The sequence below is a fragment of the Protopterus annectens genome, chromosome 2.part0 (assembly GCF_019279795.1).
Source record: "Protopterus annectens isolate FY-2018-M chromosome 2.part0, PAN1.0, whole genome shotgun sequence".
Taxonomy (NCBI): Eukaryota; Metazoa; Chordata; order Ceratodontiformes; family Protopteridae; genus Protopterus; species Protopterus annectens.
Genome location: NC_056728.1, coordinates 1,002,953,274 through 1,002,972,688, shown reverse-complemented (window position 1 = coordinate 1,002,972,688; position 19,415 = coordinate 1,002,953,274). Strand labels below are relative to the sequence as shown.

At 42.8% G+C, this 19,415-nt stretch overlaps 1 protein-coding gene across 1 annotated transcript in view; it reads left to right on the top strand.

Annotated features, from left to right (window-relative positions):
* The window catches only part of FREM1 (FRAS1 related extracellular matrix 1), a 1,066,140-nt gene that overhangs the window by 666,681 nt on the left and 380,044 nt on the right, over window positions 1-19,415 (top strand). The window contains exon 27 of the mRNA XM_044060374.1: window positions 9,668-9,869. Coding sequence (XP_043916309.1) covers window positions 9,668-9,869 — 202 coding nt within the window. The remainder of the gene's footprint in view (window positions 1-9,667; window positions 9,870-19,415) is intronic.

Here is a 19,415-nt window from a genome sequence, read left to right as displayed (position 1 = left end):
AGTGGTATAGTTTGGTTTATGATGCCATTATGGAACTACTTGCAATTTGCTAAATTGGAATTGTTTTTTTGCTATAGAAGCTGAAAACATATCAGGAATATGGCCAACTTGAATTTTTTTGAAATTTGATCTTTTAATTACTACTTTATAAGTATATCTGAAGAAGCAACTGATCCATCCAAAGGTCACATTCATTTGAATGGATAAACTTACTTTTTTAGACAATTAATCTATAATTTCATTTGATCTGGATGATTTTGTTTTCATTCTCATATACAGATTCTTCTATTGTTACAACTGCAGGCTAGGGTTGTGGAGTATACTAAGTTATACTCATAATACACAGCCATACCTACAGTAAATGGGAATGAGGTTAAGTCTTTCATGATAATTTGTCTGAATTCTGGTACTGTGACAGGCCTTGTATTGTTCCCCATTATTGTGTGATTGTGGACTTAGAATTTATAAATTGGGGACGTGGGGGATTCCCCTCAGAAGGCGGCACAGAGAACCTTGAACTCCTTTTAAAAAAAAACACTTTGGTTTGATGAGATTCATTTTCAGCACAACCACTTCACAGTTTTGGGACTTGAAGTCAGAGGATTCATTGAGCCAGTCACTTATCCTAAGACATTTGAAGGACTGACAGTTAAAGCTATATTCATACTTTTGGATACGGGAGGAAATCAATTTAGAAAAAAAAAGTGAAAACTAAGAGTACATGCAGACTTCAACAGAAGATACTTCAGTGGTTATTTGAAGCAGAGCATAACCACATAAATAGTCTCATTTTCAGTTATTCTGGGTTCATGACTGTCTGACTTCTATGCTAATGTTTTTAGTAGCTGATTATGTTTATTATGAAGATTGTTCCATGTGATGTCCACTTCTAAATCTTGCTCTTCAAAATGTAGAGCCAGTTGGTCTAACTACACAGGGAGAACATTAAACCTGCAGTGGATGATCTGCAGGGTAGAAAGAAAAGAAAACATCTTGCAGGCTCAGAGCTGCATGTGCAGTTTAAGAGGTCAGCATTGCAAGTGGTTTTTTTATTTGTTTATATTTGTTTACTGGGTAGTGCACTGATCTCAATGGACCATTTGTAGGCACAGCCCAGGTGAATAGGATCTCATAAGAACTGAGCAAAATGTATTTACAAATACAAGGATATGCTAAAAACAAGTATATATTTCCATATGCAAGAATATGCTACAGCATTTAGCTCAAGAAGCAGTTTGCAATGTCAAAACCTGGATGGAGAAAAAGAAGTTGTCTGACCATAACGTTCCATCTCTGTTGTTGATCTTCTTTCATTCATCACTAATGGTTTCGGTTCCAAGCCCTCAGAACCGAGTCGGCCTTTTACCAAGCTCACGCCAGCAAAAAACTCTCGAGCTACGCTTCTACCCAGAATGCCCTTCACCCTGTTACTTCAGATCGAGTTTGCTACAGATAGAGAAGTAAAGCCGAGGCCACTTCTGCACAAATACCCTAGGACACCACTTGGACCCAAAGCATCCCCAGGAGCCTTTGGAGGGGGAAGGAGGGTGGGATGTGATGAATGAAAGAAAATCAACGACACAGATGGAATGTTATGGTAAGACATAACTTCTTTATCTGATGTTGTTAATCTTCTTTCCATTCATCACTGATGGGACAGAATCCCAAGCTACCTTGAGGTCCATGAGCGGCCCTTATGGAAGAACATTTCTGAATACCATTGAGCCGAAGGTAGCTCTCCCTCTGGAGACCAAGTCTAATTTCTAATGATTGATAAACGTATGCGGTTTAACCCAAGTGGCTGCTGTGCAAATGTCATCCATGGAAGCAGCGAAATGGAAAGCTACAGATGTTGCCATAGATCTAGTGGAGTCAGCTTTAACCTTTGGCATAGTTTCTTTTGTGAGGGAATAGATAAAATGTATGCAGTTCCTTAGCCATTTTGATAATGTAACCTTGGAAACAGAATTTCCCATTCTAGGCCCAGAAAAGGAGATGAAAAGTTGTTCAGACTTACGGATAAGCTTGGTCCTGTCTAGGTAGAATCTCATTTGCCTATGTACATCCAAGGAATGTAGGCAGTACTCTACTTTATTGGAAAAATGTGGAAAGAACACTGGTAGATCAATTGTCTGGTTAATGGAAAAATCAGAAACAACTTTGAGAAGGAAGTATGGGTTCGTCCGTAATGATACTCTGTCTTTATGGAAGACCAGATAGGGCTTCTTGATACACAATGCCTGCAGCTCTGAGACCTGTCTGGCAGACGTGATGGCTACTAAGAACAAAGATTTCCAGGATAAGAACTTTAGGTCACACTTTGCTGCATGTTCAAAGGGTTTTTGAGTCAAAGACTGAAAGACTAAAGTGAGGTTCCATGGTTCCACAGGCTGTCTGACAGGAGGCCTGATATGAGAGGTTCCCTTGAGAAAGGCTTTGCATAGACATAAGGAGATGAGAGGAGTGCCATCTATACCATTGTGGAAATTAGAAATCGCTGCCAGGTGTACTCGTACGTTAGAGGCAGAAGCTCCATTATCAAAAAACTTAGCCAAGTATTGCAGCATTAGTCACTGGAGCCAAATATGGGTCTAGCATGTTATCCTTAGAACAGATGGAGAATCTTTTCCATTTATCCTGATATAGTTTTCTGGTGGATGGCTTATGAGAGGCCAGAATGATGCCCCGAACAGGTGAGGTGAGATTAGCTTTCCTGGCAACTAACAGAAGTGGAGAAAGCAAGCCGTTAGCTTGAGACTGGACAGATTTGGGTGGCTCAACGCTTGGGGGTGAGTAATCAGATCTGGAAGAGGGTCCAGAATCCATGGCAGTTAAACTAGGTGAGGCCAAAGGAAGGGGGAGCCAAACTTGTCGAGGCCAGAATGGGGCTATGAGGATTATCTTGCATCTCAACAGAAGAGCTTCCTTTAGGAATTGTGGAATCAGGGGAATGGGAGGATAAGTGTAAAGAAGTCCCGTGGGCCAGTTGTGGATCAGAGCATCCCTCGGGGACTCCCCCTCTGGGGGAAACAGGGCAAAATAGCTGCTGCACTTGTTCGATAGGGAAGCACAAAGATCGCAACAAGACTGGCCCAGGTGGCTGAAGATTTTTGTCTCCATCTCGGGGTTGAGGGACCACTCATGAGGCAGGAGGATGCATCTGCTCAGTTTGTCCGCGATTACATTGGTGCTCCCCGGGAAATGCATTGCTGTCAGAAAGTGGTTGGAAGCTATGGCCCACTGCCAAATTCTCATGGGCTCTCGACACATGGGGTAGGACTTGGTTCCTTCTTGCTTGTTGATATACCAGACCACTGACATGTTGTCTGACTGAATTGCAATTGTCCCAGAAGGGAGAATCGAATGTAAAGCCTGCAACACTAATAGCACTGCTCTCAGTTCTAGAACATTGATATGCAGGTGAGCCTCTGAGGTGGACCATGCACCTTGGACTGTCTTGCCCTGGAAATGCCCCCCCCACCTGATCAGGGAAACATCCTTGGTCACAATGGCCCTGTGCTGAGCAGATTGAAATGTGTGACTCCAATGTTCTGGGTCTGGCCTCATCCACCAAAGAAGGTCCTGCTTGCAGGTGTTGGTTATGTGAATCTGGTAACTGAGGGGGTGATAGTTCGGGAACCACTGACAAAGAAGGAGCCATTGCAGGATTCGCATGTGTAGCTTCACTAGGGGCACTATTGGAATTAAAGCTGCCATGGATCCTAGGGCCTGAAGAACCTTCCTTGCTGATACTTTTGTTTGACAGAGTATCACCCAGAGCTGGAGCCTCAATCACTGGAGTCTGTGATTTGGGAGTGACACTAGACAGGACTGGGTATTGAAAACTGCTCCAATGAATTCTATTTGTTGTGTAGGAGTAAGGTTTGATTTCTCCCAATGTATTATGATTCCCAAAATCTTTGACAGAGAGCGTATAATGCAGTACTGTTACCAGAAGATGCTTGGTGGGGGGGTGGTGAGTTGCCAGTCATCCAAATATGGAAACACCCAGAATCCTTGTAGTCTCAAATGAGCTGTGACCACTGCCATGCACTTCGTGAGCACTCTGGGGGTTGTAGAGAGACCAAACAGCAGGACACAAAATTAATAATGACTGGCCCCTAGCCAGAAGTGAAGCAGACCCCTGGAGCATTTGTCCATTTTGATGTGGTAATACGCATCCCGGAGATCTATCAAGCACATCCAATTGCCATCGCTTAACAAAGGGAGAACGGACTGAAATATGACCATCTGGAATTTGGTTTGGGTGACAGGCTTGTACAAGCTGCTGAGATCCAAAATGGGTCTCCAGTCCCCTGTCTTTTTTGGCACCAAAAAGAATCTTGAGTAGAATCTGGATCCTCATTGGTCTGGTATGACTGGTTGGATGACTCTTTTTCGAGACAGCTTTATTATCTCTAAAGCTGCCTCTTCCCTTTGACTGGGTGGAATGTTGGGGAGCTTTTTTTGGAAGATTTGGTTGACAAGAAAGGGGAATGGTGTAACCTCTCGTTATTATACTCTGCACCCAACGATCGGTGGTGATGAATTGCCTGGCAGCTTGGTGCAGAGAAAAACGACCCCCAACTGTTTCCAGAGGTAAGCAATTGGGCTGCATCTCAGGAGCGCTGGTAAGTCTGTCCAGAGAAGGAGTCCCTGGAGCCTTGGTTATGAGGACCCCCTCTGCCTCTGTAGGGGCATCTTCTGGAATTGTTACCCCCTCTGCCCCTGGGGGTATCATCACCACGTACAGCACGAAAAGTACCCTGAGATTTTTTTGTGCCACATTTTCCCACTCCTCTGATTCCTGGAGAAGGAACATTGGGGATTGGAAAACCATAGGCCTATGGCAGACAGGGTCTTGCCATCTTGCTCACACCTGGCTATCATGTCCTTCACCTTGGAGCCAAAAAGGGACAATGCTTCAATGGGAGCATTCAAAAAAGAAGACTTGAAGGGGTCTGTGAGGTCACAAATGCGCATTCAGGCATGACGCCTCATAACAATGCCCGAACCCGCTGCTCTAGCCGCCCCTTTGGTCGCATGTGATAGCAACCTCATGGATGAGTTGGAGATTGATTCCAGGGTTGCAAGCTGCAAAGCCACTTTGTCCCTGACCTCGTCAGACGCCTGTCCTGTGAGTGTCCCAGAGAGCTTGGAGATCAAGTCCCTCTGGAGCCTCATAAAATGTGCCAAATAGTTCAGTGACCATATAGCAAAGGTCCCTGATGCAAAAACTTGCTTCCCAAGTCTGTCCACCTCCCAGGGCTCTCTGTTGGATGGGTGGACTCAAGTCCTTTTTCGTGGCCGCCACCACCACCATAGCATTGACTGATAACCCTCTGGACCAATGTGGGTTCTTCTCGGGAGGGGAAAGAATTCTGTCAGGTCTCCAAGAGCTCATCTCAATGGAATCAGGGCTCTTCCAAGCGCGCTGCACAATGAGCTAGATGACATTGCCGGCAGGCTGGGTCACCCAAGAGGTAGAAGCCCGGACATGGAAAGCCTGCAGGAACACGGACTCCTCAGATGAAGGGTTGGAGGGCTTCCAGTCACCTCTCTGTTTTAGCATTTTAGGATGTCTCAGAAGAGGACTTCACCAGGAGGTGACCGTGGGGAGCCTTCACCAGCATCGTAATCCATGTCTTCCATTAAAGACTCCTCGGGCAAGTCCATGTGCTTCCTCTTGCACATCCTCTTTCAAGGGGGCTCCTCAGTGGGGGTCTCTGAGGAGGACTCAGAAGAGTGGGTACCCTTAACAGGGGTGTCCTGCGGCTTCTCTGCCTGGTGCCTCAGGGGGAGTAGTCTGTGGCAGCTGCAGCCCAGGGGGCAAAAACTGGGGTTGCAACATCAAAGGAGTGCTTCCAGAAGCAAGAAACCTCTCCATTGCGCAGAAAGCAAGTCCGCCCAAAGACAGATGGGAGCCTGGAACCGGGAAAGACAACCTCGGGACTGGGGTCACACGCTGCTCTGATGAACCTGCCCTCACGGATGGAGCCTCAAGCAGGAACGGTGCGGACATGGCTATCGGCACTGAGGATGGAACCAAAGACAAACATGGAACTGTGGCCCAAGGCGCTCCACCCCCTCCAACCCCCAGACTGAGAAAGGACTGATTCCGCAGGAACTGAGGACCAAAGGGGCAAACTCAAAGCCTGAGTGAGGTCCACTATAGGCACCAAAGTGATGGGTTCCAAGAAGGACGTCAGAGTAGAAAGCTTCGGAACTAAGATGGTTGAAGGAGGAGTGTAAGAAGGAGTCCTTGGACAAACCAACCCAAGTCCTGCAAGTGGATGGGTCTTAAAAAGTGTGGGTATCCCCCTGGCTGCCAACAGCTGGTCCACAAGATGCACCACATCATGTTCTGACAGGCTCCTGGTGGATGTAGTGGATACTCCGGATGGAGAGTCAGGTCGGTCATTGAATGGGATATACATCTGGCCCAGGAACAGATCTACAGAAGGGGAGTATTGGGTCCGTGATGCAAGGTCTGCTGGAACCGATTTCTCAAGTTTTGAGACTGTGATTAATGGCGTCAAATCCAACTTGGTTGAAAAAAATGCTTAGTGCCGAAGTGGCACTTGGAGCCAAAGTGGTAGGTTCCAATATCATAACAGATGAAGGTATCGAAGGCGTGCCCTGAGCCATAGTGGTCACAGGTGCTGAAGTCATAGTAGGCATAGTGAGGTCTATCGTCGGTGCCAGAGGCAGGATTGGTGCTGAAGCTGGCACAGGTATCGTAGGTTTTGAGATGCTCAGAGCTGACAAGGATGGAGCCATAGAGGCAGATTTATGCTCCAAGGACAACTTGGGGACCTTTGATTTTAGGCTTACCCTGGTCACCCGAGGGTGAGGAGGGAACCGAGTGGGACCTCTTTTTGTCTTTTGTAGGAGGGGTTGAGACCTCCATCGCAGAAATTGCCTCTGAGAAGGGAGACTTAAGTAACCCTTTCAGTATCGGTTTATTTTTGTGCACATTCAGATTGTGTTGACTGAAACTCTGACAAATGTGACAGGAGGGCTGCACTGAAAGGTGGGGCACCCCCAAACAATATACACAATCATTGTGAGACTCACTATTAGGTAACTTGCCATTACCTGAAGCACAATGCTTAAACCCTGAAGTACCTTTCTTATCCAACATTTTGACAGATGTCACAGGCAAACACTTTAAGGACAAAATGAAACAAGTCTGTACTAGTAAGTCAAACACAGTTCGAAAAAGCCACACAGTCATAATATCAATATATTTATACATATATATATATATATATATATATATATATATATATATATATATATATTTATATACATACGTAAAACTGAAATGTCTTACTGAAAAACACTAACAGGCTAGGAAAGAAAAGAGAAGCACCAGCTATGGTATTGAAGGGATACCACAAGGGTAAGGGGAGAAGGCCGTACCAACAGTGGTACTTGAAAGTTTACCAATGGGTAGAGCAAGGAAGAAAAGATCAAGGTCTAACAGTAGAAAACACACTAGAAATACTAATCGCTCACTAAAAGAGAAAATATCACAAAGTTTTTCACACAAAATATCAAATAGGTTTCCACTTAGCTGAGAGCTCGGCTGAAAAGCGGTTTTACAGCTATGTGGCAAACGAGATCTGGGGTAACAGGGATAAAGACATTCTGGGTAGAAGCTTAGTTTGAGAGTTTTTGGCTGGCACGAGCTTGGTACTGAGGGCTCGGAACCCTACCCATCAGTGATGAATGGAAAGAAGATTAAGTACATCAGGTATGGAACTATGCTTAGCAGAGCTTTAAGGACAAGATGCGTTCATAATGTATCATAATGTGATGTGGGCTCATCACATTTGTTTCTGTGCTGTTGATGGTCATTTTTGTTAGTGAACTGATGTTTGCTTTCAACTTTATTTGAAATGGTGTCCCTAAGTTTCTGGATCACATGCCTAATCATCTATGAACTTGAGATTGTCCAAGGCAGAGTGAACAATACTAACTTAACAATCCTGCTTTCCTTCTTGTCATGATCATTATTAAGGGCTATGCCTTTTAGGAACAATGTTATTGTTGTACCAGTGGAAATTGCATTCATTTTGAAAGGCTTCTGGAGTTCAGCTAGTTTTATCATGACCCTTTCATGTCTAGTGCAGCTTTTTACTATAGGCTTAGCACTGCATCTTAACAAAGACCTTCCGTCTGCTCTTTATTGCTTTATAGATGATGTTGATGGTGTAAAGGATCATGCAAGTGACTGTCAGAAAACATCCTGTGGTACTTTGTAGTGTAGGTTTACTAGAGGTGACACAACTACTAATAAAATACTGCTGGCTTCATTGTTCATTGCTTGCATATTTTGCTGGAGTCAGCCATCATGTTTGTTCCTTCTTTTGTAGCACATATGTTGTAATATTGTGCTTAGTTATGGATACATTAAAAAACATATTTTATTATTTTTGAGTCTGCTAAATAATTTTGGATGTTTCCTTTACCTCTTGTATCAAAAAGGTTACATGTAATGAACTGCAGCTAGGCTGTTTAAAAGCGGGTTATATACCAGCGATTTGGAGATTACTGCTAATATTCAGTTCAAATTTGTATGGTTCACTCTGTCACCTCTGGTAAATCTAACTTAAATTCCTACGTTGAGTTTGCCTGATGTTAGATGGCTTAACTAGTAAATTGGAAGTAGTCTAACCCAGTGACTAAACTATGCCTCGTTTAAATAACTGGCTGTGGACTCGTGCATGAGTTGAAGAAATGAAATCTTCCTTAATGGTAGGTTTAGATTCTTTAAGTATAGCTGCTAGTAACAAGTAAATATTTTTGTAAATTTTTTTTTTGGTCCTGCACTCCTTATTCCTCCTGCCTTCCCACCTGCTTCCATTTTCTGACCCTTCATTTAAAGGGGACAAACTGCGGTCTTTACAGATGTACAGGGGACTAAGATTGATTTGTATGTACCTCACCTCTCCCACTGCAGTGACAGTGCAGTGCTTGTAGATGCAGTACTACCCAAAGCACTTGCATGATTCCAACATCTGGGTCCTCTTACTAAAATGTATACATATGGCTTGGCAGGCGTGTGCTGCCGTGTGTCCCAGTCTTCATCAACTATAGCACCTAGCTGTCCATCTGTTGTCAGCTCTCTGACAGGAAGTCCTTCAATGGATGGATGAGCTAGCTGCGCTAGAATTGGTTTAGTTCTGTTGAGCAGTGTCAGTAATGCAAGTAGCGCACTTGCCTTTGGTGCTGGACATTATTGACATTCCAGTGCAGCACTGATGGTGCTGAACCCGAGTATAACGTCCTTTGGATTCAACATTAAACTAAGGTCCCACTTGCTTTAGTTGCTAGTAGCTGAGATGATATAAAAGATTCCATTGCTTCCATTGCACCTCTAAAAAAGAGTAAGGGGAAGTTCCCAATACCCTGAGAAAATTTCCCCAGTAGAATAAATATGATCTTGGGTCTCCCCTGAAATTATGCCAGCAGCCTAGTCAGACCAGCCTGATCAACAAAGGATAAATAAATAAATGAATAAATAATCAAACTTCTTCCTTGTGTTTTTCTCACAGGCTTACTGAATGAAGATCTAAAATAAAATAAAAGTTGTTCATTTTAGCCTTCTTCTCCTTCAGCGTCATAAACTATATTATTGGTTTGTTTAAATATTCTGCAGGTTGAACAACTAGAAAGTTTTACTCCCAGAATTGTCTACCTTCGCTGTCCCTCAGAAGTTGAAAATTTGAAAGATGGACGTTTTGGAATTTACATCACATCTAAGAGTCTGAAAGCTTCTGATCCAGATAGCAAGGATGATGAAATCATCTTTCAAGTCTTACGTGGTCCTCAATTTGGATACCTGGAAAACACAACCACGGGTAATTCAAATTTGTATACATCATTATGATCAGTCTGCAGCCATGTAAACTGTCAAATCAGTTTGGGATTGAAAGGAATTATCTCACTGTGTGATATCTGAATTAACCTACTCTCATTGCCAGCGCCATGCAAATGACAAACTTTATTCCAGTTTATTCCAAAGCATAGACTGTGACGTAAATTTCAAGGCAACAATTCTGTGTCACCTTTTATGTCCATATGAGTCTGCCCAAGTTCTGAAGTTTAGATGTGCAGATTCTTTGCCAACAGATTCCATTACTGAGCACAAAGTAGATTTTTTTTAAGTCTGTTAGTTTGCAAATCAGTTCAAATGTTTGCCACAGAATTAAGTTTGCTAAAAATTAAGCAAGCCAAAGAAAGGTAGGGTTTTCTTGCACTGATTGAACTGAAATTACAGTACCACCTTCCATTATATTAGGAGTTTGAAAACGTGATTAGTAGTTTTTGTTATATGCACATTTGCTTTTAGTGGTTTGTAAAAATGATTAGAGATATTCAGTATGGGTCTATATTAAATCAGCGAATGCTTAAAAAAGCGAACGCTGATTCATCGACACTAGTTCACCAAACGCTGACAATCCCAAACATTCGGAACAGCGATTTTTTTCCCAGGGAAAAAAAAATCGCTGTTCCACAAAACAAAAAAAAAACTTAAAACGCTATTTAACGTGGGCACCCCCCGATGTGGGGGCTGTGCCCCCCACATCCCCCCTACTTAAATATACCAACTCTGAGATCACACCACAGTGGAGGAAACAGCAAACTCCCGAAACCGGCCCAGTGATTTTTTTCCCTGAGAAAAAAATCGCTGTTCCGAGTGTTCCGCATTGTCAGCGTTCGCTCAAATAGGGTCGATGAATCAGCGTTCGCTTTTTTAAGTGTTCACTGATTCAGTATAGACCCTACAGTACAAATATGCTCGCTACATAACTATTTTTTGTATGGGGCCACATGCTATATTCTTTCTTCTGCAATGCCAGACTCATTGCTGTTCTTTCCTTAAAAAAGGATCGGAAGTTGATTGCTTAATATTCAGTTGTGGTTATATGTATTTTACAACACTGGTTTCTGGCACATTAGGACCATGACCCTTGCTAGTGCTATTTAAGAAATTTTGGTAAAATGTCGTCAGGATGACTTGTCGACACATGTCTCTTCCTTGGGGGGGGTGATAACTTGTTTCATAAGACTAATGATTACTCTACTACTTTTCCTTTTCCTAAACATATAGACAGATTTGCAAAGACTTTCAACAATTCTTTTTTTTTTTTTTTTTTTTGATATTTTCCCCTCAATCTCTTTCTGTCACATGTACAGTGAGGCAAGCATTAGGAAGGACAGCCATGTTGCTGTCACTAAGAAATCATCTTGTAGTGTAATATGCATGCTATTTCTCAGGCATGTAACATTTTGATTATGACTACAGAGCTGGTTATAATCCTCTATGCTTTAGCCAGGTTCCTGTATAAGCATCTAGCTATATTGTTAGAAAACACTGAATTTAGTACTGCCACAAAGAAGCAGTCATGCAGGAAATGCATTAGAAAGCAAGTAATGACTTTAAAAAAATGTTACACACCTCACACATCACATATATTGTAGCCTCATGGAAGCAACATCATGAAACAATTAACAGTTTTTAAAACTATTAACACTGTGACATCTCCACTCTGGGCCAGTTATCAAGGAGCATGAATCCTCACAACTGACACTGAAGAGGGATGTTCACTTGGAACAAAAATGGGTACATTCAGTATTTCCAGATGCAGAGCTCTCTACATCAAGCACAATTTCCTTTAAGAGCATACAGGGAACACACTCAGCCCTGGGTCTGGGTTTCTCTTTATCTATCTCTCCCCAGGTCCCCAGTAAAGCTCCCCACTGGCACAGTTGTAGGGTTAGGTACTCCGCCGAGAGTCCAACCAAGTCCTCCAGTGCCTTCTCTTTGAAACTAGTGCTTTGTGTCCCTTCTCCAATTAGCTGACACACACATTCCTTTAGATTTAATTTTCGCACGCACACACACACACACACACACACACACACACACACACACACATACCTGAGTAAGGCTGGCACAGATTACCTGCTCTCCCAATTGGCTAAGCTTCTGGTGTCATCCAAAGGGGATCCAGTATCTGTCTGCCTGGGATGACATTATCGACAAACCACGATGCTTTGCCAGAGATGGCCTGCACTTGTCGCCCTTGGGATTCTGGATACTGGCTAAGGTTCTTGCCAACCCTATAGTGCCTTTTTTAGGCAAGATTCAAATGACAAATTCACCACCATAACAGGTACAAGCAAGCAAAATCTGAGGGTAATGCTACTTAATGCTAGAAGTCTAAACCTCAAAATGCACTCACTCGAGGCACTCCTTAAAATGGAGAACATCGACATCTGTGCAGTGACAGAGACCTGGTTCAAGGCTCCAGAGAGCACCCCTGCATTACTAGGCTGTAATTCATACCACACCTTTCGGCCACCTAACCTGGACCGAAGCACTAAAGGTGGAGGTGTGTCCATATTCATTAAAGCTATCCACACCTCCAGGCTAGTTGCTCAGCATAATGCATCTGAGATTATCCAAGTGCAACTAACTCTGGGCAAGACCGCAATGCAAATTGTAGCTTGCTAGAGATCCCCCACCATGCCTCAGGATTCCCACTCCTCATTTCTTGATACACTGGAAAATATTAGGGTACAACCTAACACCCTAATAATGGGCAATTTCAACTACCCCACCATTAACTGGGAAAACTACTCATGTATCATCTCTTGTGCTCGACGTTTTCTGGAATTCATAAATTCCAATGCCTTGGATCAACTTATCCACACCCCTACCAGGGGCGGCAAAGTCCTAGACCTGGTCATTACCATCATGGGCAACCGGTGTTCCACACCAGAGGTCAGTTCCTCGTTGGTCAGATACGACCACAAGCAAATCACCCTAGACATCCACATCCCACCCCCACCTAGGGAAACCACTGTAAAGAATTTCTACAAAGCCAACTTCACACTTCTTAAGACAGAAGTGACAAACTTCACGACAACCATACTGACAGACAATAGAAATACAACTGCTGAATCCTATACAATTGCACTTTATAAGCACTTATACGAGTGCATGGATCATGCAATCCCTAACAGAACCAAGATGCTATCCTCCAAAAAAAGGAAGCCAATCTGGTGGTCCCCTGCTATAAACAAGCACACAACAGAAGAAAGAAACTGTTGCAAAAAAGAGTAAAATCCCATGATTGGAGGAACTCCATGGTCATCCTCAGTAAGAAGCTGAGATCCCTCATAAAATCCTCCAAAGCTAGTTACAAAAACAAAATCGCCACTAATTCTAAAGACAACCACAAAGCATTCTATAGCTATGTCAAGAATCTCAATGGCAACACTCAGATCTGCTGTGAGTAACAGCACAATGGCACTAAATATACATAACAAACTGATATTGTCAACATCCTGGCAGATAGGTTCATTACTAACTTTACCTCTCTCTCATCCCCTAAAGGGCCCATCTCTATACCGGAAGAATGCAGAGTTCCTGTAATCACGGCTGTACAGGTAAAAAACACATTCTCCAAAGCCAAGAACACAGCATCCATGGGACCTAACAACATCCCAAGCTGCATTCTACATGAACTACAGAATGAACTGGCACCCCACCTAAGTACCATGTTCAATCATAGCCTCACCTCAGGCTTTGTGCCCACTGAATGGTGCACAGCAACGGTTATCCCACTCCACAAAGGGGGAGCTACCATGGACCCCGGGAACTACCACCCCATTATGAGCCTGGTCTGCAAGGCTATGGAGCGTATCATCATGGAACTTATACACAATGACATTGGTAATCTCCAAACTCTGGACCCTACCCAGTTTGGGTTTGTAAATGCAGATCATGTCTCTTAAAACTTCTTTGAAGCAATCATCAAAGCTGTAGATGAGAGTAAGGTGGTTCACACAGCCTATCTAGATCTCGCCAAGGCTTTCAACACCATCCTACTGGCTCACTGACAGAACCCACACTGTGAAAGTAGCAGACTCTAAATCCAACTTTAGACCAGTGACAAGTGGAGTACGACAGGGTTCAGTCCTAGATCCTCTCCTGTTTGGTATCTACTTCTCTGAAGTACAGGCTAACACAGAAAGTCTTTGGCTAACAAAGCATCACCACAGTAGTCAGGAAATTCTTCTATGTGGCACACCTCATCACAAAAGGTTTCTCATCCAGAAAAAAAAGAGGTCATTGCTCACTCTACTCATCACTCATTAGACCCATTAAAGAGTACAATGCCCCTTTTGGTATGTACCTCACAAGGCATCTACAACAATTGGAAAGTCCACAGATATACCTCACAAAGAGGATTACCGGCCTCAAACAGATGCCCCTTGCAGACCGTCTCAAAAAACTCCAGCTTTACTCTGTCACATATAGCATATTCAGAGGCGATCTCTGCCTAACATACAAAGCTATGTCAATCCCAGAGCTGTTGGACATGCTCCATGTAAAGAAATCCCAATCCCTCCGAGCTACATGCTCTAGGGACCTAAACCTTGTCACCACAATAAACAGAACATGCTGGAGGGATAGATTCCTGTCCCAGAGACTTCCCATACTCTGGAACAAACTACCTATCTATATCAAACAAAGCTCCTCATTAGCACTCTTCATGAAAAATCTTGATGATTGGATGAGAGATAGGAAATTCACCCCGGGGATCACTTATGTGGCTCTACTTGACAAGGGCACAGAAGAATAATTTTCTTGAGTGGCAAAAGCCAGGGTACCGTTTGACTAGGCTTATATAGGCCCTAGAGCCAATAGCCTAGTACCTACCTATGAACCAACTTTGCCCACACTATAAGATAGATTCACTGCCATCAGTCAGTTACTATAAGGCTGTTAAAAGGGTATCCAGTTATGCTGAGTGAAGCTAATATTAATACAAATGGTAATGTTGACCAAACAGCCAGGCTTTTAGGAGTGGCTGCAGTTATCACCAAATAAATATATGCAAATATTCTCAACTTTTAAATATTTTCTAAAAGGACTGGCTGCAATGAAAAGTTTAAATATGTTTAATGTTGTTGTTGTTGCTGTTTGTCTTTCGACTTTTCCCGGTTATGGGTAGCCACAGCGAAACTCCGGTCCGCTAATGATTGGCAGTTGGTTTTTATGGTGTCGAGTTGCCAGCCCGATGCCCAACCTTCAACGAAGGCACGTCCATTCAACGCATGTCTTTCGAATGCCCACTCGACCGTGAGGAGGACATGCAGACTCCACACAGAAGGCACTCCCAACCCAAGCCGAGAATCGAACTGGAGAACCTCTTGCTGTGAGGCAACAATGCTGCCACTGCACCACCGTGGAAATATGTTTAATAATGAATAATAAAAGAACACGAAAATACTACATATCTAGTTTACAGTAAACATCAGAGTTTCAATCACAGGAAGTATTTAAAATAACACAGCTGGAAATACACAGTTACAGAAAAACAATACTTAACTATTCTCACTATATTTTCCTAACTGATTTAGAGAATTACTATCCCTGGTCACTTACTAGTGCAAGGGAAGATGAAGTAGGTGAGTGGTGTTCCTTCTTGGTTATGTTTCAAAAACAAAGTGCTCCCGAGTCTTCAGCTTCCTCTAATATTAAAACATTATTTCTGTACAGAATGACATCACATACACCTGGTCATCTGACTTCTGGTTTCCATCCAACCCCCATTGCTAGAAGCTGTTAGGATTTAGCACCTATGTGTTGCCATACTCACAGTTAGAGCCTTGCTCAGATCTGCTGCTGCTCCTGGAAGTCATAAAACCATTTTAACACTTCTACTCCTCCTACTAAGCCAGGCTTTTCACAAATATTTAGTCTCTGGCTACAGTCAGAACTGTAAGATACAATCTTTATGGCCTAATTTAATTCCAGCTGTTTTTTCAAAGTTTGTTGCAGCTGGTTTGTGATTAATCTCTTCTCTTCCAGTTTTCTCTGTTAAAATATGTACATTTAATTCAGTTACAATAATACATGTACATTTCTTTTCTTTCCACCAGGGCACACTGTTGATACATTTTTAATACAAGCAACTTTACACATACATTTTTAAACACAAGCATCTGTACAAATTAGTGTGATACACAAATGACATATAATTCTTTACAAAACTCCAGCTAGCTTATGCTGGCATATGTTACACATCGACTGACCTACTTTTCTTCGCATGGCTGGCCTGGCAATACCTCGTATCATCACAAACACATTTAATGCTACAACACAAACAGCAGTCAGAAGAGAAGTGTCTTTATTTCTAATAAACCAACAGCTTTAGAAGCTGTCACACATAATTTGTGCTGCCACACAACCTATTTTTGTTTAAAAAGTAGTATCTCACAGAGGCAGTAAATACTCACTATTTTTTGTAAAACATTATGATTTGATCTGAATACGACTGTTCTCAAAACAGATGTGAAGAAATTCATCTCTTCAGATTTACTGCCAAGGTAAATTTATTGACATCCATTTCTCTTGCACATAACCAAGCTGTGGCTAGGTCAAATGGTTATCTGGGCAATGAGCCCATTCTGTCAACAAATGCTAAGGCAAAAAGAAAGGACTTCATCCAAAGTTAAAGACAAAATAAGGCTGACTTAAGGTCTTCAACCAAAGCTTCCTGTTTGACTTAGGCTTAAATGTGTTAATGTAAAATGTCATTTTTTCAGACTCTAAGAGCTTAGATAAAAGTGCATTGATGATGCCATTACTTTTAAACAAAAAGGTTAATACCTCTTGGCTTTCAGCAGGAGTCAAAACGTGAATAGCAGCAAACAGCTGTTATGCACATATATAATAGGTCTTTGCTGTCTTTACCCACTGTTGTTGTTTAGCATTCAACCAGCCACTATCATTTGATTACAACTGCTTAGATATATTACAAGAATGCTTGTATTTCTATGCACGGAATGACTACTTGGTGTCTTGCTATGACTCAGCAGTCTGGTGATGATGGGAGGGCTTATCATAATCCTTCATGAGATGTTGTTCATCTACACCAGCAAAGCTTGACCACTGAACACATAAGCTACTATCCCCAACTTTTTATTCTAAGAACTCCCTGTATTACATTAAATGCTTACCACATCTGAGAAACAGCTCTTAGCAAATCAAGAACTATGACAGTCTTGCTTCTACAGTTTTCATAATCCATGACTTTCATTTTTTTTCTTTCCATCCTGTAAAGTTAGTACACTCCTCACTACTGCAATGTTGGATGAAGCAGGAAATGGCGCACTATTAAGTGGTCAGTCCCATTTCTGTTCATAAGGTTTGCAAGTTCCACACTAGTGAAGCAAAATGCATCATCAGGCATCAGTGTTTCAAGAACATCATGAATGTTAAATCTCTCTTAGAGTTTCACATGCTGAATGCATATCAGCCAGATTCATGGCATACATATTCATCCTGTCTGAACCGAGCATCTGTTTATTTATCATTTGTTTACTCTTTAAGTGAGCTGGTACTGGACCCCTTTTGGCTAGGACTGTTGTCCTGTGCAGAATACATTAAACACTTTAAATTGTTTACAGTATAATGATAAAAGTTCATGCATTTGTTGAAGTGTACAAGCAGTACAAGCAGAAAATGATTGATTTCAACAATTGGCTAAGTTTCTGGTGTCATTCTAAGGGGATCCAGTATCTGTCTGCCTGGGATGACATGATTGACAGACATCGATGCTTTGCCAGAGATGGCCTGCATCTGTCACCCTGGGCTTCCGGATACTGGCCAAGACTCTTGCCACCCCTATAGTGCCTTTTTTGCATGGTGTTCCAAAGAACAAATTACCACTGTAACAGCTACAAACAAATGCAATCTGAGGGTCATGCTGTTCAACAATAGAAGTCTAATTCTCAAAATGCACTCACTCGAAGCATTTCTTAAAATGGAGAGCATTGACATTTGTTCTGTAACAGAGACCTGGTTCAAGGCAGGAGAAAGCATCCCTACCCTACCAGGCTATAACTCTTTCCAAACCTTTCGGCCCCAGAAATTGGACCGGAGCTCCAAAGGTGGTGGTTTTTCCATATTCATAAAGGATGCGCAGACCTCCAGACTGGTAGCTCAACATAACGCATCAGAGATACTTCAGGTGCAGCTAAAACTGGGTAAGACAACAATCCAGGTCTAAGCCTGCTATAGGTCCCCAACCATGTCCCAAGATTCACACTCCACATTCCTAAGAACCCTGGAGAATATTAGGGTCCAACCCAACACTCTCATACTGGGCAACTTCAACTACTCCTCCATTAACTGGGAAAACTACTTGTGTATGAATACAAATGCCCAATGTTTCCTGGAGTTCATTAATTCCAATGCCCTGGACCAGATAATTTTTACCCTTACTAGAGGTAGCAAGATCCTTGACCTGGTCATTACTAACATAGATGGCCGTTGCTCTACGCCAGTAGTCAGCTCCTTCCTGGTTAGATCCGACCACAAACTAATCACCTTAGAGATCCACATCCCTCCCACCCACTCCCACCCCACCCCCAAAGGTAACCACCATGAAAAACTTCTCCAAAGCGAACTTTGGGCTCCTAATAACAGAGGTGGCTAACTTCATGGCACCTATGCAAATGGAGAATAGTTGCATGACCACCGAACTGTACGAACACATACACAAATGCATAGATCTTGCCATACCCAATAGAACCAAGACACTCTTCTCCAAAAAAAGGAAGACAATCCGGTAGTCCCCTGCCATAAACAAACTCTACAACAGAAGGAGGAAACTGATGCAGAATAAGGTGAAGTCCCAAAACTGGAAAAACTCCCTTAACAGCCTCCACAAAACGTTGAGATCCCTCTTCAAATTCTCTAAAGCCAGCTATGAAAACAGAATTGCAGCAGATAGTAAAGACAACAACAAGACCTTCTATAGTTATGTAAAGAATCTCCAAGGTAATACCCAGATTTGCTCTGAGCTACTGCGCAATGGTACCTCCTATATGAGCCAACAGATATTGCCAACTGGCTGACAGATTCAGTGCAACTTTACGCCCCCCCCCCAAAGGACCAATCACAATGCCAATAGATTGCCAGGCATCCAGTATTACTGCTGCACAGGTCTAAACAGCACTGTCCAAAGCCAAGAATGCAGCTTCTATGGGACCTGACAATATCCCTGGCTGTGTTCTACATGAACTACAGAGTGAAGTGGCACCTCACCTGTGTGCCCTGTTCAATCACAGCCACACCTCAGGCTTTGTCCTTACCAAATGGCACACTGCTACAGTCATCCTTCTCCTCAAAGGAGGAGCAACTACAGACCCTGGGAACAATCGCCCCATTAGCCTGATGAGTCTGATTTGCAAAGCTATGGAACACATCATCATGGACCTAGTAAACAAGGATATAGGGAACCTCCAAACTCTGGATCCCACACAGTTTGGTTTTGTGAAGGGTAGATCATGCCTGCTCAACTTGGTTGAATTCTTTCAGT